Here is a 25,070-nt window from a genome sequence, read left to right as displayed (position 1 = left end):
TGACATTTATAGCTCTGTAAATGGTGGAGTGTGTATGATTTAATAAGATAATGTGGTTAGCTGTGAATCACCTCTGCACAGGTTTTGCCTCTCTGCAGGGGCGTACCTAGAGCATTTGGCACCCGGGGCGGACCCTTTGTTTGGCACCCCCCCCACCCGCACCCCCCCCTTAATTACACCCACTCCCTCCCCCCCTTTATTTACCCCCTCCCCCCCCCCCCTTAATTACACCCCCTCCCAGGAGCGGACTGACAACACTCAGGGCCCACGGACCAAAAAAAAGCAAGGGCCCCTACTAGGCTCTGCAGCTCGTCAATCTTCTACCACGCTCCTATTCCACCCAAATCCCACACACGATAAACTAAAATTTATATATATAAGAAACACTTTAACATAGGTAAATTTCCATGACCAATAATACTGGTATACAAGGAGTAAATACATACCATCACACAATAACTGGATAATATCGCCATACTGTACTGAATAAAACCACTATACACAGATCAGTATGCTATAAAGGATCTGTATAAGTGATTATATACAGGACCATATGGCGGTAGATATCAACTGTACACAGGGGGGGACATGTATCATTATTTGTGTATGGTAGAAGCATTTTACCCCTTTTCCCGAATTCTAAATTATGTGCAGAAGCGCTAAATTTATCAATCAAGTGCAATGAGCTTCATAAATTGCGGGTAAATATAGTAATCTCCTAAATCCACTCTTTGGAAAATAGAATCAATGATTTAGAGCATCTTGCTACGTTAAGTCCAAGATGGCTTATATTTGCGCAAAAAAAAACAGCTCTTGTGGCAAAATATTTGGTGTAAAAAAAAAGTACGCAGTTAATAAATCCATGTGTACTATAGATGTCACTCCAAGGTACCCTGATTCAGCCACATCTGGAGGACATGCTCTACCAAAACGTGCGCAAAAAAATTGCGCAAAAAAAGGGCTTGCGCAAAATTTTGCGCAAAAAAATACACACAAAACAGGGGTAAAATCTTTGATACATGTCCCCCAGGATGTGTATACCATATAAGTGATTGCAGTTACATTTTGGGACTCACAATTACGTCTTTTCTGATCAGCGGCGTCCTCTTTCCTTTTCTTCTCCGTCCGGATCAGACCGCCGTGTGGATCTCTTAACATCTGCAGGAAAAACGTGTCAGACTCTACATTTGTCCAGTGCCCTCCTCTGCACAATCTTTCCATCTATAGGCCCACAAACTGTAATAATGCCCTCCTTGGTGTCCTGCACAGTAAACGGGCAGGTAGGTAGGTAGCCAGGTAAATAGGTAACTAGGTAGGTAGATCAGGAAGCCAGATATATAGGTAGGTGACAAGTTAGGTAGGTAGGGGACTAGCTAGGCAGTTAGACAGTCATGTATGAAGACCAGGTATGTACATAGTTAGGTACCTGGGTATGTAGGTAAGTAGTTAGGCATCCAGGTATAAAGTTAGGTAGCCCCCCTTCCCTGTAGGTATAGGCAGCAGAGTTAAACCCCCTTCCCAATAGGTATAGGAACAGAGTTAACCCCCCCTTTCTCCTTAGGTATAGGCAGCAGAGTCCCCTCCCCCCTTTCCCCGTAGGTATAGGCAGAGTTAAAAAAAAAACCTCCCCCCGTTTCCCATAGGTATAGGCAGAGTTAAACCCCTTTTTTCCCATAGGTATAGGCAGACCCCCCCCCCTCTTCCCAATTGGCATAGGCAGAGTTACCCCCCTCTTCCCCATTGGTATAGGCAGTTACCCCCCCCCCCCCTTTCCTCCCCTTTCCCCATAGATATAGGCAGAGTTACGTCGTCGTCCCCTCTTTCCCATAGGTATAAGCAGGTACACCCCCCTCTTTCCCATAGGTATATGCAGTTACACCCCCCCCTCATTCCCATAGGTATATGCAGTTACATCCCCCCTCTTTCCCATAGGTATATGCAGTTACATCCTCCCCTTTCCCATAGATATATGCAGTTACACCCCCCCTTTCCATAGGTATATGTAGTGCAACCCCCCCTCCCCTTCCCCATAGGTATATGTAGAGTAACCCCCCCCCTTCCCCATAGGTATATGTAGAGTAACCCCCCCTCCCCTTTCCCATAGGTATATGTAGAGTAACCCCCCCCCTCCCCATAGGTATATGTAGAGTAACCCCCCTCCCCTTCCCCATAGGTATATGTAGAGTAACCCCCCTCCCCTTCCCCATAGGTATATGTAGAGTAACCCCCCTCCCCTATAGGTATATGTAGAGTAACACCCCCCTCCCCTTCCCCATTGGTGTATGTAGAGAGTACCCCCCTCACCCATAGGTATATGTAGAGTACCCCCCTCCCCTATAGGTATATGCAGAGTAGCCCCCCCTTCCCCATAGGTATATGTAGAGTAACCCCCCCTTCCCCATAGGTATATGAAGAGTAACCCCCCCTCCCCTTCCCCATAGGTATATGTAGAGAGTACCCCCCATAGGTATATGTAGAGTAACCCCCCTCACCCATAGGTATATGTAGAGTACCCCCCCTCCCCTATAGGTATATGCAGAGTAACCCCCCCCTTCCCCATAGGTATATGTAGAGTAACCCCCCCCTTCCCCATAGGTATATGTAGAGTAACCCCCCCTTCCCCATAGGTATATGTAGAGTAACCCCCCTTCCCCATAGGTATATGTAGAGTAACCCCCCCTCCCCTTAGGTATATGTAGAGTAACCCCCCTCCCCTTCCCCATAGGTATATGTAGTGCAAACCCCCCCCCCCCTTAGGTATATGTAGAGTAACCCCCTCCCCCATAGGTATATGTAGAGCAACCCTCCCCCTTAGGTATATGTAGAGTAACCCCCCTCCCCCATAGGTATATGTAGAGTAACCCCCCCTTAGGTATATGTAGAGTAACCCCCCCTCCCCCATAGTTATATGTAGAGTAACCCCCCCTCTTCCCCCATTGGTATATGTAGAGCACCCCCCCTCCTCCCCCATAGGTATATGTAGAGTAACCCCCCCACCTCCCCTATAGGTATATGTAGAGTAACCCCCCCTCCTCCCCTATAGGTATATATGTAGAATAACCCCCCCTCCTCCCCTATAGGTATATGTGGAGTAACCCCCCCTCCCCCATAGGTATATGTAGAGTGACCCCCCCCCCCCACCTCCACTACAGGTATATGTAGAGTAACCCCCCCCCCTCCTCCCCTATAGGTATGTGTGTAGAGTAACCCCCCCCCTCCTCCCCTATAGGTATATGTGGAGTAACCCCCCCCCTCCCCATAGGTATATGTAGAGTAACCCCCCCCTCCCCTTCCCTCATAGGAGTATGCAGAGTTGAGAAAAATAAATAAAAAAAGGATGCTCATCTGATCTCCTCAGCTGTAGGGCCCGCGTCTTCTCCACTCCACAGTTCAGGCGCCGATGAGTGACGTCACCGGCACCTGTACTGCGTGCTGCGTGGGGGCGGAGGTCACGTCTCCTCTGTGTAGCTGCAGATGCGGCTCACACAGAGGGGATGCCTTCTCCTGTATGTGCGTGTATCGCGCATATAGGAGAATGTAGCGCTGTCTGCTGGGGATCTGGGACAAGTGTCCCTGATCCTCAGTAGTGGTGGCGGCAGTGGCGGCTGTGGCGGGCCAGTCTGCCCCTGGCACCCCCCTTGTAAGCGGCACCCGGGGCGGGCCGGGCGGGTCCCGCTCGCCTCTGCATTGTCAGGACATGCTGCGAGTTGTAGTCCTGTAGGTAGCCGGGAGCGCCAGGCAGCTGGAGGGAGCATAGGTTGCTGTATAAAGTATATGGTCATGTTGTGTCGGACGGGGTAATTTAGGTTACAGTACCCCCTCCCCCCTTTGGTCTCCCCCTCCTTTTGCGGTTCAGACATTTCTTGAGAAGGTTTTGGTCCAGGATATTGTCTTGTGGCTCCTAAGACCTTTCCTCGAATCCTTCCCAATCCACAAGAAAGAAGTGTTTTCCTCTGACCAGCTTGGAGTCCAAGATTTCCTTAACAACAAAAACATCAGAGGTGCCAGAGATGGGGGAAGGCAAGATGTCTCATTGAGAAAAACGATTGTGGATGGCAGACTTCAAGAGGGAGACATGGAAGGAATTCGGGATCCGGAGAGAGGAGGGTAGATGGATGGAATAAGCCACGGGATTAAGTCATTTTTTGACTTTATAGGGACCCAAATAGCGTGGACCCAGTTTATAAGAGGGTACCTTAAAGCGGATATATTTGGAGGATAACCACACTCCCCAGGAGAGAATTCAGTCTTTTCTTGTCCGCTAGTGACTTCATACGGGTTGCGGCATATAGAAGAGAGTGACGAGTCTTCTGCCAGATGGAGGCAAAATTCCGTACTAGTTCGTCAGCCATAGGAACTCCGGAAAAAGTAAACTAGTCAGTCATATGTATATTAGTAAGTAATGTCTATATTTCATATTGTTCCATATAGCAAAACAATGTACAATATAAAAATCTGTCTTTAGTTAGAACTGTTACCTCAAGTGCATATACTTCAGTCCATATTAGTACCCATTGTTTTCCTGTCCGCTGGGCACAGGGTTCTCTAGTAACCAGAGAGAGCACCTGGTGAGCGTAAGTAGCACATAAGGTGGAAAATTCTTGTACCTATGTCATTGTCTAAAATATTGCTAGTATACTCAAATATTACTATGTTACGGGGGAGATTTAGCAAACAAGCTGATGGGCCCCGTTAGCACAGGCATCTGGGTAGAAAGACTCTGGCAGTCTGATCCGAGATGTGTCATGTCATATAACTAGAAGTGTGTCTAATGTATATAAAGTTTCATAAATGTAAATGTATAGTTAGTAAGTAACAATGTACATATACTCTAAATACTAGTAACAGTACAAAGGGTTCAGTTTCAGTACAACAAAAGATACATAGGACCCTTCACAACAAAACCATTACGATGACCATTCATTTTAGCTTGTTCTTCATCGTGTTCAATGGAGCATGTAAGGACATTTGTAAAAGTGCTGCATGAACTCTTACCCCTGTTTATCATTGTTCATTACTCTGAGAAGGACATTTGTAAAAATATCCCAAGAACTATTGTTTGTTGTAACCCAGGCCCATTAGGTTATTTCCCTAAATCTGAATCCAGGACATTATGCCGAGGTCGGCTTTCTTCCAGAGGGGGAGTTTGTGGTGACCCAGTACAGAGTCATGCATTCCTCTGTACTTCTGCCCATTCTGTCTGGCAGATCCAGCTCAATGTCCGTCATGGGTGCCTTCTCCCTAGAACTCTCTTTATTGCACTTCCTAATGTATTACTAATGTATTGTTATGTAAGAGTTAACATAATGTACTTTATATGCACTGTTACCCTAAATCTGTGTTACTAAGGACCTTTGTTGTCAAGGGGAGTATGCAAGGTGAACAGGTGGCTTGTCAGTGACCAATGGGATCCCTCTAAACTGTCCCCCTTATATAGTGAGGTCAGGGTTCAGCTCTCTCTCTTGAGCTCACTGCGCCCACCAGGGTTCTGGGGGACCAGTACTGGATCCACCGGCAACTTGAGCCGCTCTCTGTCGGGCCACCAGACATTCAGTCACAATGTCTCTCGACTCTAGGAGGTGCAACTGAGCCACTGGAGTGTACTTGGGTAAGACAGTAGCAGAATCAGAAAGGTTCACTACCGTACTGGTACTCTTCCATTTGAGATGCTGACGAGGCTTCTTGCAGTCCGGACTAAGGGATGATCTTCTAGCTGCATGTGTTCCAGGAGGGCCTGATAATCCTGATTCTTGACTCCAGGACTTGCACGGCACCATATGATGGTTTCAGTCTTGGGTTGCAAGGTCACCAACCTGATTTATTGGACTCATACTCTGCAAATCTCGTCTTGTTTGTTGGCAAACTTCTGTTCCGCTTGTAGGACTTTCAGGTGGTGCTGCACAGCCTGCTGATCTGACAGGGGAATATTAGGAAGAGAGGCATACAAGGCATCTAAAATCTCGGTAAAACCATTTCTTATAATGTTCATCCCCAGTATGAATTCAGCAGACCCCTTATCTGTCACATTGGTTACAATCACTCCCTGCCCTGTGAGTACATGGTTACCCACTTGAATAGTTGGCTCCCAGTATCCATCTCTGGGGACTGGTTGCCCATTACCCGCAATTACTCTGAAATCAACATCATCAGGCTCACACAATAGACTAGCATCCCAGTGCTGATAGAAAATATGTTTAGATATGGTGGACACTTGTGACCCTGTATCTATTAGCGCCTCTAAAGGTACACCTTCTACAACAACCATTACAAGGGGGCAGGAGGCGACATAATGTGAGGGTTGGACCTGATGACTGTTCTCCTGAGGGCCGGTCCTCGACCTCAGGGTGAATCGGTTTAAATCCCAGCGCTGCATTTTCCAATGGCTGGGCTTGTTACAGTAAGTGCAAAAGGTTCTCTGAGTCCCAGAATATCTATTGTGTGGAGGATTATGGTAACTGGGATTGCGGGGAGCAGGAGCGGGGGGAGGTTTCCTAGGTAAGGACGGTTCACAGGAGAGTGTAGCAGGCCGGGTGGCAAGCTCCTTGACAGCTTTAGTCAGTTGTTAAATGTCATGCCTAACACGGTAAATCTGGGAATAGTGACTGGCAGGGTAGATGGCAGGCGCAGGCAGGCGCAGGAGCCGGTGATGGTATGGGCCTGGCCGTCGCCCCTAGTGGTTCCTGAACAGGTGCATAGGGAGAACAAACGTCTTCGAATTAAGTCCCGGACTCAATTACTTGTATAGCCAGTCTCTTAAAGGCAAGAAAGGACATGTTAGGGTTTGGGACTGCTAACATTCTCAGTTGGGCCTTGTCCCACTTATTATGAGCCCCATCAATAAATCTGTCCATCAACACTTTATTGCCCTGTTCGGGAGTTATACCATCTAATCTTTTCACAGTCTCTAGGGCATTCTGTAGGGCTACAGGATATGCTCTCTTTTGTCACCTTTCATATAGCCGGAGACATACCTCTGATGGAGAATGTCACTCAAAAACCTGGTACAGTCCTTCAAAAATCTGCTCCACCATCGCCTTCTTGGACACTGGCCATGTGCTGACTTCCTCAAATGCCGGTCCCTGGAGTTGCCCTGTTAGCAGTTACACTTGTTGGTTAAGAGGAAAAGAGTAAAAGACAAACAGGCTCTGGATCCTCTCTTTGAAATCCCTCAGGGTGAAGGGGTCTCCACTGTAGGTGGGAAGGATTCCCCATGAATACCGATGTAGTCGCTGGAACATCAGGGTTGTTGATGCTGGATGGACACAGGACACTAGCCGCTGGACCAGGTGGTGTGCTCGCCGTGGGAGATGGAGGGGCGCTGGTGCCTGGTTGATCGGTGGTGCTTGGCTCAGACATGTTGTAGTCAATAGGGTGCGCTGTCTCCTTAAGGAAGATGAGGTGCATTCCCCTTTAAGAATGCTGAAGAGGTGCTGCAGCTGCTTCAACTTGGATGATGGGGGTAACAACAGAAGACAATTCCCCACTGGTTTGCTGGTATCCGGCAGCAAGAGGGTTCATAACAGTGACAGTGACAGCAGCTAAACCGGGGTGCTGGAGACTTTGTGGAACACTGTACTGAAGACTTGGGGAACTTCCGGAGCAGCGGGGTTATGCTGCATCACCGGGGATAGATGCGACAGCCGGCAACTCTTTAAGATTGCTGCTCCCAGGGAACTTCCTGTTTAGGTCCGGGCAGAAAAATTTTCCCCTGTGCAACACAGGGCAATCATTTTAGTTCACTAGGCTGAAGAGGCATCACCGCTGGGGAATGATGTGGGCGGAGCTGCGGCCGCTCGCGCGTGCGGGAATCGCTGGCCCCAGTTAACCCCTTCCAGGTAGGACAGCACTTTTACAAGACTGTTGAGACCCAATTAGCTCCGAGCAGGCTATAACTACCCCTCCCCCTTACTACAATAATTAATTAAATAATAACTGACACAACAACAATTCAACTTTTCCGTGGGTGGGGATCGGCCACAGCTTTCTTTATAAAATTACTTATATAAATAACAATTTAACTGTAACAAAGACACCGATTGGCTTCTTGCCAACCCGAGAGGTGCTGCCACACTGTCCTGTGTGGAGGTCTACCCCGGGTTGACCCCGCTTTCACCGTCTTCTTACCGCCAAGCTGTGACTTACAATAAACAGAGATACAAAAAGGGAGGGAGGGAGGGAGGGCAAAACTCCGGGTCCTGGGCAGATTGAGGGGGGAAGGGAGGTACCACAGCTATAAATACCCAGGGGAGGGCCCCTGAAAGCCCGGGAAACTATTAGACCCCTGATTGGTGCACTCCTTCCCCCCCACCCATGGGACATACCACTATAGTTACCAACAAGTTTTTACAGGCGGGGGAGGGGGCTAAAAACATTGCCTGTATATTTCTTAACCCCTTAACTGCTCACAAGTCAGGGGGCAAGCTAGTTATGCACAGCTTGCCCCTCCAGACTGTTGAGACCCAATTAGCTCCGAGCAGGCTATAACTACCCCTCCCCCTTACTACAATAATTAATTAAATAATAACTGACACAACAACAATTCAACTTTTCCGTGGGTGGGGATCGGCCACAGCTTTATTTATAAAATTACTTATATAAATAACAATTTAACTGTAACAAAGACACCGATTGGCTTCTTGCCAACCCGAGAGGTGCTGCCACACTGTCCTGTGTGGAGGTCTACCCCGGGTTGACCCCGCTTTCACCGTCTTCTTACCGCCACGGAGGAGACCAGTTAGCCCTACACTGGGCTCCGACCCCCACCCAAGAGATACTGGATAGCCAACACCTGGGGCCAACTCAGCCCCCCGAACACACCCAACACATTTCCTCTCCAGGAAAGTCGCCCAACACATTTCCTCTCCAGGAAATTCGCCCAACACATAACCTCTCCAGGAAATCCGAGGTACCTGCCGCCAGGTCCTATGTTTTTGCATTTAATATTTTTTATTTTTATTTTGTATTCACTAACTCTTGTGTGAACTCATTTCTCAGACTCGCCCATACACCGAAGAGTGCCGCAGCACTCGCACCACCTTGCGGAAAGCCACTCGCGAAACAAAAACACATGTGGGAAACATCAAACTGGGCGAAAATAGCAACGCAACATGCAGATCGCCCGCGCCCCACGCGCTGCGCTACCCTCTCCGGAAACCGAGCCCTCTCCGCCGACACGGATACAAAAAGAGAGCGAATCCCAAACTCACAACACCCCCTCCTACAAAGAGAAGCCAAAACCCAAAACAGACAATCGAGGGCGGGGAGCATAAAAGAAAAAGGGGGGGGGGGGAGGCCCCCACCGCAGTCCAGTCAACAATAGGACGACAACCGGAAAAAACAGTCATTCGTGGACCCTCATGCAGCACAAGCTGTGTGTCCCAGATCGCCTAAGCAATCTCGGACCGACGGACCTGAAAACGCACAAATTAGGCACCCAAAAAACACATCAGACACCCAAGTGTCATGGAAGGAGACGAGGAGAAAGAAAGTGCCCCATCCACCTAGCCCCGAAAAAAGCCAGCGCAAAACCTCGGATCAGAAAAAACGACGCAAAAGCGACAACCAAAAATCCGACCCACAGCCGCCACCAAGCGACCCAAAAACTGATAGGAAAAAACGGTCGCCGACAGCAAGGCCACCCGCTCACGGGCCCAGCCCCTAGGTATACACCAACATCCCACCAACCGCAAAGCAGAAAAGAAAAATCACCCCCCGCCATGCGGCAACCTCACCCCACTGGATCGCAGCACAGCGGGAAAGCACCCTTTTTTTTTTTTTTTTTGCACTGAGTAGTAGGTGATTCACAGGAACAGGTGAAGATACCCAGCGTCACATACTAAGAATGTTAATTGGATACATGCAGAATACAGCCCAAATCTCGAACCTCCTTGGATAGGAGACACAGCAGTTAACTTATTTTATCACAGCCTATCAAAACGAAATAAGAAGTCAAACAGCAGAACCTTGTAGGTACAAAAAACAAATCCCCTATCCACAGACACATTTGGAACCTTCGGGACCCTCCTTGACTGTAGACATCCTGGCCTCCACACCTACCCCAACTACTCGCAAGCGCCTCACCGTGAGTGCGACCAAGTCGCAGGAGCCACTAAAGCGGACCAAGAAATACACCACTCTCCACGATGACCCACAGGCCGAAAATTTAACCACAACTGTATCACTCAGTCCTACCCCGGGACCCGAACCCGAGGTGGTCTCCCATTCCACAGCCACATGAGCAAACTTTCCGACTCCACCCGAGGGAGCAACCTCCGGAACCACTGCCAGAGAACGGGACAAAGCGTCAACACCCAATACCGACCCCAGGGAGTACAGCCACAAAATAAACCTTATCTCCAAACAGCGAAGCACTAGGTGCAACAAGCCGAAGGAAGAAAGCCGAAAGAAATAATAGCAGTGACAACGCCCCAAATGTCAGACCGACAAAACGCCCCCGATCACTCAAATCACACCCAAAAAAGCATCACCAAATTAAAGCGCAACCAAGCGCAGGGGCCACACCAATCCACACAGTACCGTTACAATCCTAGAACATGAACTGCCGAAGCAAGCACCCAAAGTCCCACAGCCAACACCAAAGGAAAAAGCGCAAACAAAAAACCCAAGCATGGCAGAAACCCACTGACTACCAAGACACCCAGTAGTAAACCACCCTGCAGCACCACTGGAAAACCAAAACACCACACCAACAACCAACCAAACCAGCCACACCTGGGAACAGAGCGAGCTCCCCATGAGCTGCAACGGGGGACTGAAAGCAGGCCTGTCCACTGCATTACGCCTGAAAAAACCCCAACCAACCGGAACGTCAGCCCTTAGTGCACCAGGGGCACATATGCGGGGGCACAGATACCACACACCCTCGGTGGCCAGAGACAACCTGCAGGAAAAAACTCCGCCCTGAACCACATTCCACGTGGAACATTCAGTAAACCAGCAAGGACCAGAACCGGGGCACATAGCGAACCCTGAAGAAACCAAAACAGAGAAAACGCAATTACTCCCTGACCATAAGAAAGCAGCAAACCAACGCCAACACGGCATGCGGAAGACATGCTAATCTTAACATACATGCTGCCGAAGCGAGCACAAAATATGGACGCTTCACAAATTTGCATGTCAGCCCTGCAGCAACAAACCACACCCCAACAAGTGTAGAGCACAGGAGAAGCACCCTCCGGAATACCAGCACGAACAGAAGAAACCACACAGGCAAGACAAACGGAGACACAAGCAAAACCTACCCCCAGAGACTCAAGCGAAACCTACCCTCCGCCACATCAGCCAAAGCACCCAGCACGACATACAGGAGTCCCATGCCTACCTGAGATTGGGCGAAACAGGAAAAAACAGCAGACAAATACACTAGGACAATGGAGCAGCGGAGAGAGACTCCAACTTAAGATGGAGAGATAAACCAAACAAAAGGGGAGAAAACCCAAAGAAACAAAACCGTGACTGGGTGGCAGCCACCGATTCAGGAAAAGGAACAAGCCTCGGGAGCTAAGTCAGCAAAACCCCGGCCACCTAGAGCGTAAGGCCAAAAGACCACACACCCAAGCGCGCACCGCAGAAAATGATACCCTACCAAAGCACCCCGTCAAGAAGAGACGTACCCAACTCACAACCAGAGACCAACACAGATATACACCCATATCCGAGACCCAAACTCAACAAACACACGGGAACAAAAGGACGAACACTACACAGACGTAGCCATAAGCACACAAACCAGGTAAGGGGCAAAGCCCCACATCAGAACACTCACCAATTCCAGAAAATGGAGAAGCACAACAGAGCGAGGAACCACTTCACCACCGCCGCAGGTGTGGGACAAGGCACGCTGGAGACCGCCGGGTCGCGGGCACTCGGCCGCCGCCCGGAACGGCGCCGGAAGCCACGCCGGGAAAACAGCAGTAGAGGACTCCAAGGGAGAACCCTGCGGGAAGAACCGAAACACCTACTCCCCGCAGGTGAGCAGAAGGCCCAAAAAACACCGCCTGTGTCGCCCCCCAGGGCCAGAGCGAGAGCGGCGACAAATACGTCTATGCCCCCATCCGGCCCCAGAGGGGGGAAGAGCAACACGAAATCAGGGGAGCACTCCCTACCCCTCCACGGGGGGCATTGGAGAGGCAGGAGGAAGGAGGACAGCAGCGGCAGCAGAGGGGGAACGGGGGGGTTGGGAACTCGGGGCAGAGAGGTGATGGGGAGGCGTGGGGGGGCGCAGTGGCTGCAAGAACCATGGGGAGCACTGGAAGAGCACGAGGAAAAAGGGGGAGGGGCAGCAGTGGGCAGGGGGGGAGTGCTAGTGTGGTGGGGGTAAGGAGTCGGGCAAAGGAGTGGGGACGGTATGAGGGCTCATATAGTTGGCGTTGTGATCTGAAGCTGTCCGCAGTACCATTGTCGCTTCGATCAGAGTTTGAGATCGCTGTTTTTCATATTTACGGTATAAAAAGGGGTCAAAAATACGCTATTTTGGACTGTGAAATTTATTTATTCAAGTAATATTATTACTTATTTATGTATTTTATTCATTAATTAATAAATTTTTAATGTTTTTTTATTTTTATTTTTTTATATTATACACGCACGCCATAGACGGAGCGCCTTAAATGACTATATTTATCTATTTATTTTTTTAATTAATTTATTTATTTTTTATACTACGGACATGTACGCACGCGGCGATACCACACATGTGTATGTTGTTGTAATATACAGTATTTTATGTATTATTATTTTATTTTATTTATAGATTTTAATTTTTTATCATTACTATTATGATATTTTTATTTTATTTTATTTATTAATTTTTTTTTTTTATTATTATTAATTTTATTTATTTTTTTATTTATTTATTTTATGATGGGGAAAAGGGGGGGGGGTGATCAAACGTGTAAAATTGCAAGGGTTAAAAGATCTTTATTAACTTAACTATTCAAATACTTCAACAGTTTTTATTTTTTTTTTTGCAATGCTATAGCTCCCCTAGGAGCTATAACACTGCACAAACTGAACCTGACACCGATCACTTGCCATGTAGTAACATGGCAATGATCGGTGTTATCACTGATTGATTGCTCAAGCCTGAATTTCAGGCTTGGAGCAACCAATTGAGGAGCGGACGCGCAGGAGGCAGGTGAGTGACCCTCCTGCTGCGTCCCAGCTGATCGGGACATCGCGATTTTATCGCGATGGTCCCGATCAGCCCGCTGAGCAGCCGGGATGCGTTCAATTACATTTTCAGACGCGGCGATGACTCTGATCGCCGCGTCTGAAAAGGTGATGCCGGACATCTGCCAAATCGGCGATGTCCGGCATTATCAGGGGTCCTGGTCGCTAATAGCAACTGGGACCCAACAGCTATAATGCGCTCTCACTATGTGAGCGCGGATTATAGCTGGGGACGCGCAAATGGACGTTAATAAACGTCCATTTGCGCAAACGTTAAAGGGGGTTAAAACAGCAGCAGCCACCCAGGGGCCGCCACCTCCAGAGCGGAGGGGACAAACAGGGGAGAGGGGGAGGGGGGGGGTTATGGTAAGGACCGCAACAGGGGGGGGGGAGGGGGCAGCAGGGGGGGGGCAGACGAAGGGGACCGCAACAGGGGGGAAAAAAGAGATGGACGGGGCAAGTAGGTAATCAGAGCCTGCTCCAGGAGCACGCCCGGAGAGAGGGATCAAAGTACAGGCAGGGGAGAGAGCAAAAGAACGGGACAGGGCTCAAAGGGATTACAGTGGGAAAGGAGGGCAGGACTGATAAGAGGTCCGCCAGCCTCCTGAACCCGCCAAGGGTGCAACAGGAGGGGAGGCTAGCTCAGCCACAAGCGAGCATGCCAGCCCTCACCCTCCTGCTCCATCCAGGCCACAAATAAGGGGCAGACACATACCAGCCAGCAGTCAAAACTCCGGGTCCTGGGCAGATTGAGGGGGGAAGGGAGGCACCACAGCTATAAATACCCAGGGGAGGGCCCCTGAAAGCCCGGGAAACTATTAGACCCCTGATTGGTGCACTCCTTCCCCCCCACCCATGGGACATACCACTATAGTTACCAACAAGTTTTTACAGGCGGGGGAGGGGGTTAAAAAACATTGCCTGTATATTTCTTAACCCCTTAACTGCTCACCAGTCAGGGGGCAAGCTAGTTATGCACAGCTTGCCCTTCCATGTAACACAGTCTCTGTATGGACTTTGCACAGAATGGACACAGACTTCTTGCGGGCACAGTAGCCAGAATAAACTTTTATTCTCCCCCTCTTTTCACAAGCGTCTTTCAACATACGTCCCGTACAATTCTGGCACAATTCTGGCACACGGATGTGCGGTTTTTGCAATATTGGACACAGTTCAGACTGGGGGGGGTATTTTCATGTAAGGCACACACCCGTATGATGAATGTAGGTTGCCATAAGTTGTGGTGTCGGACGGGCTAAAGTGTGTATTAACCTCTTTGTGATGCCAGGGCGTAGTTATCCTATACACCACCCGAGGTAAACCAGCTTCACCTGTGCCAGGCACGGGGCGAATAATCACTCCGACACCAGGTTATGGTTAACTGGTATGCTTTACTGAGGTAGACAAGGTGTTAAAGTCCGTACAGCTCAGATTCCACTAAGGAGATGCAGGGTGAACTTAGGAAAACTTATCAGCTTGCTGGGACTTGTAGTTGCTATTGACTTGACTGATGCCGCCACACTTGTTAACAGACTTGACTAGACTGACTTGCTTGCACTGGACTGGAATCCCCACTGGTGTAGTTCCTACCTTGCAGCTTTGACTTTCACTACAGGTGCAGGGGATAACTTGAAGTAGAAGCGTGCTGGCTGAATTAGGCCTCAGGCCTCCTTCTGGATCACACAGACTCTTCAGGTCCTCACTTCACTGTGCCTCAGCTACAAGAGAGCTATCGCTCAAGAGAGAGAGCTGAACCTTGACCTCACTATATAATGCGGACAGTTTAGAGAGATCCCATTGGTCACTGACAAGCCACCTGTTCACCTTGCATACTCCCCTTGACAACAAAGGTCCTTAGTAACACAGATTTTGGGTAACGGTGCATATAAAATACATTATGTTAACTCTTACATAACAATACATTAGTAATAGATTAGGAAGTGCAGTAAGGAGAGTTCTATGGAGGGGACCCATAACGGACATTGAGCTGGATCTGCCAGACAGGATGGGTAGAAGTACAGAGGAATATATGACTTTGTATTGAGTCACCACAGTCATTTCTCTTGTAAATTCATATTTCCCGCTGGCTGTCCTCATTAGTCTCCACAAATTGACCAATGAGGATTTCTGTGGGGAATATGAATTTACTAGTAGGAAACCAGGATTTTAGCAGCCCCGGCTTTTAAGTTATGATGGCAGTGGGTCTTAGGAGTGAGACCTGGTGCCATCAGTCCCTCAGCACCTGGACAACTACTCCCATCATTATATTATCGGCCGCTAGTAATAATTCCCTGCCCTGCTCCCGACAATTGTTCCTTGTTTAAAAAAAAAAAATGTTTTTTTTTAAATTGTAATAAAAATGATACAATTCCGTCCTTACAATTTTTCCCATCCCTACTGAAATTTCCTTGCTGCTTTGTGATGTGCTTTTTGTGGCTCCCCCCTATGCCCAACATGCATGTAAAACAGCATTTTTAGGGTACATTTAGTTTACATTAAAATCTGCAGCAGAAAATCCTGTGCATGAAATCCTGCGCATCAAATTTGCATATGTGTGAACATACCCTTAAAGGGGTATTCCGGTGGAAAACTTTATTTTTATTTTTTAAATTAACTGGTGCAAGAAAGTTAAGCAGATTTGTAAATCACTTCTATAAAAAAAAAATCTTAATCCTTCCAGTATTTATTAGCTGCTGAATACTACAGAGGAAATTTTTTTCTTTTTGGAACACAGAGCTCTCTGCTGACATCACAAGCACAGTGCTCTCTGCTGACATCTCTGTCCATTTTAAGAACTGTCCAGAGTAGGAGAAAATCCCCATAGCAAACATATACTGCTCTGGACAGTTCCTAAAATGGACAGAGATGACAGCAGAGAGCACTGTGCTCATGATGTCAGCAGAGAGCTCTCTGTTCCAAAAAGAAAAGAACTTCCTCTGTAGTATTCAGGAGCTAACAAGTACTGGAAGGATTGAGATTTTTTAATAGAAGTAATTTACAAATCTGTTTAACTAGCACCAGTTGATTTAGAAAAAAAAAAGTTTTCCACCAGAGTACCCCTATAAGTGGTATTTTTCTCACTGCAAATCATGTGATTTAAAGGTTTTATTGAATAATTTGAAACAAATGCTAAATGCAATATTCATTACTACACATGTTTTTTTTTTTAATAAGTAGGGGAAATAAAAAAAAAACATGAAAGCAAAATGCCACAAAAAAAGATTGTATATATATATATATATATATATATATATATATATATATATATATATATAAAATATATATAAAAAAACACCTTCTCATTCAAAGAGTTTTCTTTATTTTCATGACTATGAAAATTGTAGATTCACACTGAAGGCATCAAAACTATGAATTAACACAAGTGGAATTATATACATAACAAAAAAGTGTGAAACAAATGAAAAAATGTCATATTCTAGGTGGAAAGTGTCCCCAAGTGCAGTCACAAAAACCATCAAGAGCTACAAAGAAACTTACTCACATGCGGACCGCCCCAGGAAAGGAAGACCAAGAGTCACCTCTGCTGCAGAGGATAAGTTCATCCAAATCACCAGCCTCAGAAATCTCAGATTAGAGACCAGGTCAATGCCACACAGAGTTCTAGCAGCAGACACATCTCTAGAACAACTGTTAGGAGGAGACTGTGTGAATCAGGCCTTCATGGTAGAATATCTGCTAGGAAACCACTGCTAAGGACAGGCAACAAGCAGAAGAGACTTGTTTGGGCTAAAGAACACAAGGAATGGACATTAGACCAGTGGAAATCAGTGCTTTGGTCTGATGAGTCCAAATGTGAGATCCATTTGGTTCCAACCACTGTGTCTTTGTGCGACGCAGAAAAGGTGAACGGATGGACTCTACATGCCTGGTTCCCACCGTGAAGCATGGAGGAGGAGGTGTGATGGTGTGGGGGTGCTTTGCTGATGACACTGTTGGGGATTTATTCAAAATTGAAGGCATACTGAACCAGCATGGCTACCACAGCATCTTGCAGCGGCATGCTATTCCATCCGGTTTGCGTTTAGTTGGACCATCATTTATTTTTCAACAGGACAATGACCCCAAACACACCTCTAGGCTGTGTAAGGGCTATTTGACCAAGAAGGAGAGTGATGGGGTGTTGCGCCAGATGACCTGGCCTCCACAGTCACCGGACCTGAACCCAATGAAGGCAAAAGGGCCAACAAGTGCTAAGCATCTCTGGGAACTCCTTCAAGACTGTTGGAAGACCATTTCAGGTGACTACCTCTTGAATCTCAACAAGAGAATGCCAAGAGATTCCAAAGCAGTAATCAAAGCAAATGGTGGCTACTTTGGAGAACCTAGAATGTGACATATTTTCAGTTGTTTCACACTTTTTTTGTTATGTATATAATTCCACATGTGTTCATTCATAGTTTTGATGCCTTCAGTGTGAATGTACAATTTTCATAGTCATAGAAATAAAGAAAACTCTTTGAATGAGAAGGTGTGTCCAAGCTTTTGCTCTGTACTGTATATATATATATATATATATATATATTTAAATACAACACCCAGTGCATGCTGCATTTTGGAAAAACAGTTTTCTTTATGGCATTTTATTCACCATTTTCACAAATTTCAGAGCAAAGGACTGGCACAAGAACTGCATCTCTTTTTCCCAAAAACACCATGGGGGAGATTTACCAAAAACTATCCAGAGGGAAAGTTGCCCATAGCAACCAATTAGATTGCCTCTTTTATTTTTAACAAGGCCTCTGAAAAATGTAAGCGATCTGAATAGTTAGTCCATTTGCTATGGACAATTGAGCAACTTTTCCTTTGTACATAGGGGGAAATTTAAAAAAAACCTGTGCAGAGGAAAGTTGCTGAGTTGCCCATGGCAACCAATAAGATTGCTTCTTAAATTTTTCAGAGGCCCTTTTAATCCCTTAAGGACTGAGCATTCTTCCGTTTTTATACTTTCGTTTTTTCCTCCTAACGTTTTAAAAATCATAACCCTTTAAATTTTGCACCAAGTCAATATGATGGCTTATTTTTTGCACCAACCAATTCTAATTTGTAAGGACATCAGTCATTTTACCTAAAAATCTATGGTGAAACGGAAACAAAATCATTGTGCGACAAAATTGAAACTTCCGTTTCTACGCATTATATTTTTCAGTAAAAATTACACCTTATCTTTCTTAGGTCCATATGATTAAAATGATACCCTACTGATTTAGGATTGATTTTGTCATACTTATGGAAAAAATCATAACTACATGCACGAAAATTAATACGTTTAAAATTGTCATCTTCTGACCCCTATAACTTTTTTTTCCCCGTGATCTGAAGTTTTTAGTGGTACCATTTTTGTTTTGATCGGACTTTTTGATCGCTTTTTATTCATTTTTTTTGCTATAAAAAGTGACCAAAAATACGCTATTTTGGACTTTGGAACTTTTTTGCGCATACGCCTTTGACCGTGCGGTTTAATTAACAATATATTTCATCGTTTGGACATTTACGCACGCGGCGATACCACATATGTTTGTTTTTATTTTTATTTGCACACTTTTTTTTTTTATGGGAAAAGGGGGGTGATTCGATTTTTATTAGGGAAAGGGTTAAATCACATTTATTAACTTTGGGCTGTAACATTGCATATGCTGATTGCAGGCACTGTTCAATGCATTGCCTTAGGAATGCATTGATTGTTTTCTGCGCTTGATTGCTCAAGCCTGGATTTCAGGCTTGGAGCAATCAAACGCCGATCGGACAGCAGGGAAGAAGGTAAGTCACCTCCCGCTGTCCTCTCAGCTGTTCAGGACGCCACGATTTCACCACGGTGGTCCCGAACAGCTCTGTTGGGCTAACCGGCAGTGTATTCTCCCATTTTAGATGCCGCGATCAACTTTGATCGCAGCGTCTAAAGGGTTAATACTGGACATCAGCCCGATCGGCAATGTCTGGTATTAGCTGCGGGTCATGGTTGCTGATAGCAACCGGGACCCAGCAGATACAAAGCGTGCTCAGAAGCTGAGCGTGCTTCACAGATCGGGAGCTGGTCACGGACGTAAATATAAGGGGTTAAAAATGAAAGAAGCGATCCGATTGGTTGCTATGGGCAAGTGGTCAGCCTTTCCTCTGCTCAGGTTTTGATAAATCTCCTGTGTTTTGGACTTATTCTTAGGGTTTTGGTAAAAATGATGACCAAAATACTGGCTCAGATTCATTATTCTTCCTAGAAACAAAACTGTCTGGTTTTGCACAAAACAACCAATCACAGCCCAGCTTCCATTTTACTAGAGCTTGATAAGTATTTTCTTTTCTTTCCCTTTCTCTCCTCATACTTCATTTTTACAGTGTTTCTCCTTTATATATGAGGTTGCAAATGTTGCTTTATATATTGCAAAGTACTCATGCTTACTGTACACATGTCGTATTTTTCTTCTGTATTAAAATATAAAATTCTTTAAATAAATAGTTATACAAAAAAAAACATATTAAAGCTGAGCTGTGATTGGTTGCTATAGGCAACACCAGACAGTTCTGGTTTCAGGCCGATTAATAGATCTATGTGTGCACAGTCTAAGGCTAGGTCCACTTTGCGTTTTAGCTGGATATCTGTCTTCATGCTGCAGAAAAAGGCACGCTGACCTATTCGGTAATGGACAGCAGGAGTTGCTCTTCATTTCAATAGCGCTATCTTAAAGGAGTAGTCCAGTGGTGAACAACTTATCCCCTATCCTAAGGATAGGGGATAAGTTGCAGATCGCGGGGGGTCCGACCGCTGGGGCCCCCTGCGATCTCCTGTACGGAGCCCCGACAGCCCGCGGGAAGGGGGCGTGTCGACCTCCGAACGAAGCGGCAGCCGACACGCCCCCTCAATACAACTCTATGGCAGAGCCGAAGCGCTGCCTTCGGCAATCTCCGGCTCTGCCATAGCGATGTATTGAGGGGGCGTGTCGGCCACCGCTTCGTGCGGGGGTGGACACCCGCTATCTGGCTGGGGAGCCTGGCCCCCGTACAGAGAGATCGCAGGGGACCCCAGCGGTCGGACCCCCCGCGATCTCAAACTTATCCCCTATCCTTAGGATAGGGGATACGTTTTTCACCACTGGACTACCCCTTTAAGCGGACCGGAAGAAAGACAGCAGACAGCACTATTGCGTCCAAATAAAAGGGCACATATGTCCCAAAATAAGTCACTAAGTTACCCTGTTCTGGCTATTAAAATGAATGACATCCACTGCTCTCTGTTATCATAAGTGATGGCATATTCCATATCTCCGATGGAAGCAATGATGCAGTGTGGACATAGCCTAGGGGTGCGTTCACACAAGCGGATTTTGTTTCAACCTCTACACGTTTGAAAGGGTCGGGCTCTCCGTGGGCTGTCAGATTTCAATGAAGTCAAGTAGCTGTGCAGCATTATTTTTTTGTGTGTGTGGCAAATGTTGTGGGTTTGTTTAGGCAGTAAAAAAAATTAAAAAACAAGTGTAAACCCAGCCTGAACGGGTTACATAACACAGCAATGTAATGTGCTGAGATATCCCAATGCACCAAAGATAATTATTATTGTATTATAATAATTAAGGAGTAATATTTCTTTGAGGTTTGTGCAATGTGTTGGGATAATTTATCTCATCTTATTGAGCTCTGTACAATATCTCAACACACCAGGAATGAAGATCACACTGCCTACATCTGTCACACAGCTAATGATACTGTATGGCAGGGGAACAACATTTTGCGGCCCGGGCGCTGGGCAGGGCATTTCTTCAGGCATTTGACCCTGCTTTGGGCAAACAGCGCTAAATGCCAGAAGACTTCACACACATCGGCACACACTGCTACTGTACCTATATCTCCCTGCTGCAGCCTATGACGAGCCTTCCTGGAGGGATGCACAAGATTGGTGACGTCATTGCATCTGCAGCGCAGGACGCCGGGACACTGACATCCTGTGTGGCGCATGTGATGATGTCACCTAACGCGCGCATCCCCGCAAAGAAGGCTTATTATAGGCTGCAGCAGGGAGATGTTAGTACTGTAGCTGTGAAACTTTACTTGCCTAATTACTTGCCTAATAAGGGAGGACCTGCTTATCACCAGGGGCTAACCTATCTTCTTAGGGGGCATAATTGTTTAAATAAGAGTCCTACCTGCCGGGAGTAATATCTATGTGGGGGCAAGTACACCTATTGGGAACCCCTACCTGGTTATCAGGTAGGGCTCCCCAGTAGGTAGACAGGCAGTCAGATAGATATGACCCCCATCAGGTAGGGCTCCCCAGTAGGTACACAGGCCCCAGATAGATATTACCCTCATCAGTGATGGGGATCATATCTATATGGGGCCTATGGTACCTACTTGGGAGCCCTACCTGATGGGGGTCATATCTATCTGGGGCCTGTGTACCTACTGGGGAGCCCTACCTGATGGGGGTCATATCTATTTTGGGGCCTGTGTACCTACTGGGGAGCCCTACCTGATGGGGGTCATATCTATCTGGGGGCCTGTGTACCTACTGGGGAGCCCTACCTGATGGGGTCACATATCTATCTGGGGGCCTGTGTACCTACTGGGGAGCCCTACCAGATGGGGGTCATATCTATATGGGGGCCTGTGTACCTACTGGGGAGCCCTACCTGATGGGGTTATGTATCTATATGGGGGCCTATGTACCTACTGGGGAGCCCTACCTGATGCGGGTCATTTCTATCTGGGGGCCTATGTACCTACTGGGGAGCCCTACCAGATGGGGGTCATATCTATATGGGGGCCTATGTACCTACTGGGGAGCCCTACCTGATGGGGGTCATATCTATATGGGGGCATGATGGGGGTATTATATGTGAGGGGCACATGATGGGGGCATTATATGTGATGGGGCATTATATGTGAGGGGCGCATGATGGGGGCATTATATGTGAAGGGCGCATGATGCGGGGCATTATATGTGATGGGGCATTATATGTGAAGGGCGCATGATGCGGGGCATTATATGTGATGGGGGCATTATATGGGATGGGGGCATTATATGTGAGGGGCGCATGATGGGGGCATTACATGTGATGGAGGCATTATATGTGAGGGGTGCATTATGGGGCATTATATGTGATGGGGGCATGATATGTGAGGGGCGCATGATGGGGCATTATATGTAATGGGGGCATTATATGTGAGGGGCACATGATGGGGGCATTATATGTGATGAGACATTATATGTGAAGGGCGCATGATGGGGCATTATATGTGATGGAGGCATTATATGTGAGGGGTGCATGATGGGGGCATTATATGTGAGGGGCACATTATATATGAGGGGCGCATGATGGGGCATTATATGTGATGGGGGCATAATATGTGAGGGCCGCATGATGGGGGCATTATATGTGAGGGGCACATGATGGGGGCATTATATGTGAGGGGTGCATGAAGGGGGCATTATATGTGAGGGGCGCATTATATGTGATAAGGCATTATATATGATGGGGGCATTATATGTGAGGGGTGCATGAAGGGGGCATTATATGTGAGGGGCGCATTATATGTGATAAGGCATTATATATGATGGGGGCATTATATGTGAGGGGCACATGATGGGGGCATTATATGTGAGGGGCGCATTATATGTGATGGGGCATTATATGTGATGGGGCATTATATATGGTGGGGGCATTATATGTGAGGGGTGCATGAAGGGGGCATTATATGTGAGGGGCGCATTATATGTGATGGGGCATTATATGTGATGGGGCATTATATATGGTGGGGGCATTATATGTGAGGGGCGCATTATATGTGATGGGGCATTATATATGGTGGGGGCATTATATGTGAGGGGCGCATTATATGTGATGGGGCATTATATATGATGGGGGCATTATATGTGTGGGGTGCATGAAGGGGGCATTATATGTGAGGGGTGCATGAAGGGGGCATTATATGTGAGGGGTGCATGAAGGGGGCATTATATGTGAGGGGTGCATTATATGTGATGGGGCATTATATATGATGGGGGCATTATATGTGAGGGGTGCATGATGGGGGCATTATATGTGAGGGGCGCATGATGGGGGCATTATATGTGAGGGGCGCATTATATGTGATGGGGCATTATATATGGTGGGGGCATTATATGTGATGGGGCATTATATATGGTGGGGGCATTATATGTGAGGGGCGCATTATATGTGATGGGGCATTATATATGGTGGGGGCATTATATGTGATGGGGCATTATATATGATGGGGGCATTATATGTGAGGGGCGCATTATATGTGATGGGGCATTATATATGGTGGGGGCATTATATGTGATGGGGCATTATATATGGTGGGGGCATTATATGTGAGGGGCGCATTATATGTGATGGGGCATTATATATGGTGGGGGCATTATATGTGAGGGGCGCATTATATGTGATGGGGCATTATATGTGAGGGGCGCATTATATGTGATGGGGCATTATATATGGTGGGGGCATTATATGTGAGGGGCGCATTATATGTGATGGGGCATTATATGTGAGAGGCGCATTATATGTGATGGGGCATTATATATGGTGGGGGCATTATATGTGAGGGGCATTTTATATGATGGGGGCATTATATGTGTGGGGTGCATGAAGGGGGCATTATATGTGAGGGGCGCATGATGGGGGCATTATATGTGATGGGGCATTATATGTGAGGGGTGCATGAAGGGGGCATTATATGTGAGGGGTGCATGAAGGGGGCATTATATGTGAGGGGCGCATTATATGTGAGGGGTGCATGATGGGGCATTATATGTGAGTGGCACATGCGGCCCAGCCTCTACCTCCAGTGGCCCCCAGATAATTTGAGTTTGTGACCCCTGCAGTATGGTCTCTTTGCGTCAGTCTTATTATGGCAGACATCAATTACTACAACGTAACTTTTTTTTCCCTTCTCTAGTGTTTCTTATTCGGCCTCTCGTTATGATGACAGCTCGGAGTGATCCCACAGTCCTCCCCTGCACTTGTGATTGGTCCCTGGGACTGTGGGCTGGGGTTTGCCTATGGCACTGTGATGCAGGACAGGACTTTGCTCCTCACAGCTTCATCCATTGCAGTAAGGACTATGTAGCTGCACCTAGAGGAGTCTTGTATTTAATGCACTCGTTACTTCTTTCCAGAAATCAAAGAAAGCGCAGGGACGCAGTCTGAGAGGAAGCAGCGGGTCCCTGCGGAGGAAGGTAGGGGGGCTACGAGCATGATGACTGGGAACAGACCCAATCTGCAGCCGGGGGCAGATGGTAAGTTTGAGTAACTTTTCTTTTTTTTTTTTCGCCCTTTAAATCCAATATGCCTTTAATCCGCTTTGAGGAAACACAGATTTGTGCTGTGATTTAACCTGTGTTGTTCCATCTCTGTTTTGGATTAATTCTGGAAAATCTGCAATGGGGTCTTCTCCCCAAGGAGCTTCACCGCAGCTGTTCCACCAATGTTCTGCTAATTTCTTGTCTGCACCAGGAAAATCCCAGGCTTAATTTAGAAACAGTGGTCTCAAACTGTGGCCCTCCAGATGTTGCAAAACTTCAACTCCCAGCATGCCCGGACAGCCGTTGGCTGTCCGGGCATGCTGGGAGTTGTAGTTTTGCAACATCTGGAGGGCCACAGTTTGGACACCACCGATTTAGAACCCTGATTTAATGCTGAATTGATTAGGATAAAGATCTCCTTGAAAATCCTTTAACTTCTTAGGATTTGGGCTATTTCTTGTGTCTCCCTTCCCCGCCGGGCATTACGTAGACTATTTTCATGGTGATCGCAATCTCTGGGACATCTGACTTTTTGTATAGGGATCTAGCTGACGAATTCCTCTGTGGCCATATAAAGAGTATATTGTCCATACTTAGA

General features: G+C 47.0%; 1 protein-coding gene across 1 annotated transcript in view; it reads left to right on the top strand.

The window, feature by feature from the left end:
* The first annotated feature begins 19,797 nt into the window (after nucleotides 1-19,797).
* The window catches only part of FGD3 (FYVE, RhoGEF and PH domain containing 3), a 319,018-nt gene continuing 313,745 nt past the window's right edge, over nucleotides 19,798-25,070 (top strand). The window contains exons 1-2 of the mRNA XM_056524347.1: nucleotides 19,798-19,846; nucleotides 24,347-24,466. Of these exons, the coding sequence (XP_056380322.1) occupies nucleotides 24,424-24,466 (43 nt within the window). The 5' untranslated portion in view covers nucleotides 19,798-19,846; nucleotides 24,347-24,423. The remainder of the gene's footprint in view (nucleotides 19,847-24,346; nucleotides 24,467-25,070) is intronic.

Source organism: Hyla sarda, chromosome 6 (genome assembly GCF_029499605.1).
Source record: "Hyla sarda isolate aHylSar1 chromosome 6, aHylSar1.hap1, whole genome shotgun sequence".
NCBI lineage: Eukaryota > Metazoa > Chordata > Amphibia > Anura > Hylidae > Hyla > Hyla sarda.
This window is presented reverse-complemented; position numbering and strand designations above follow the sequence as displayed.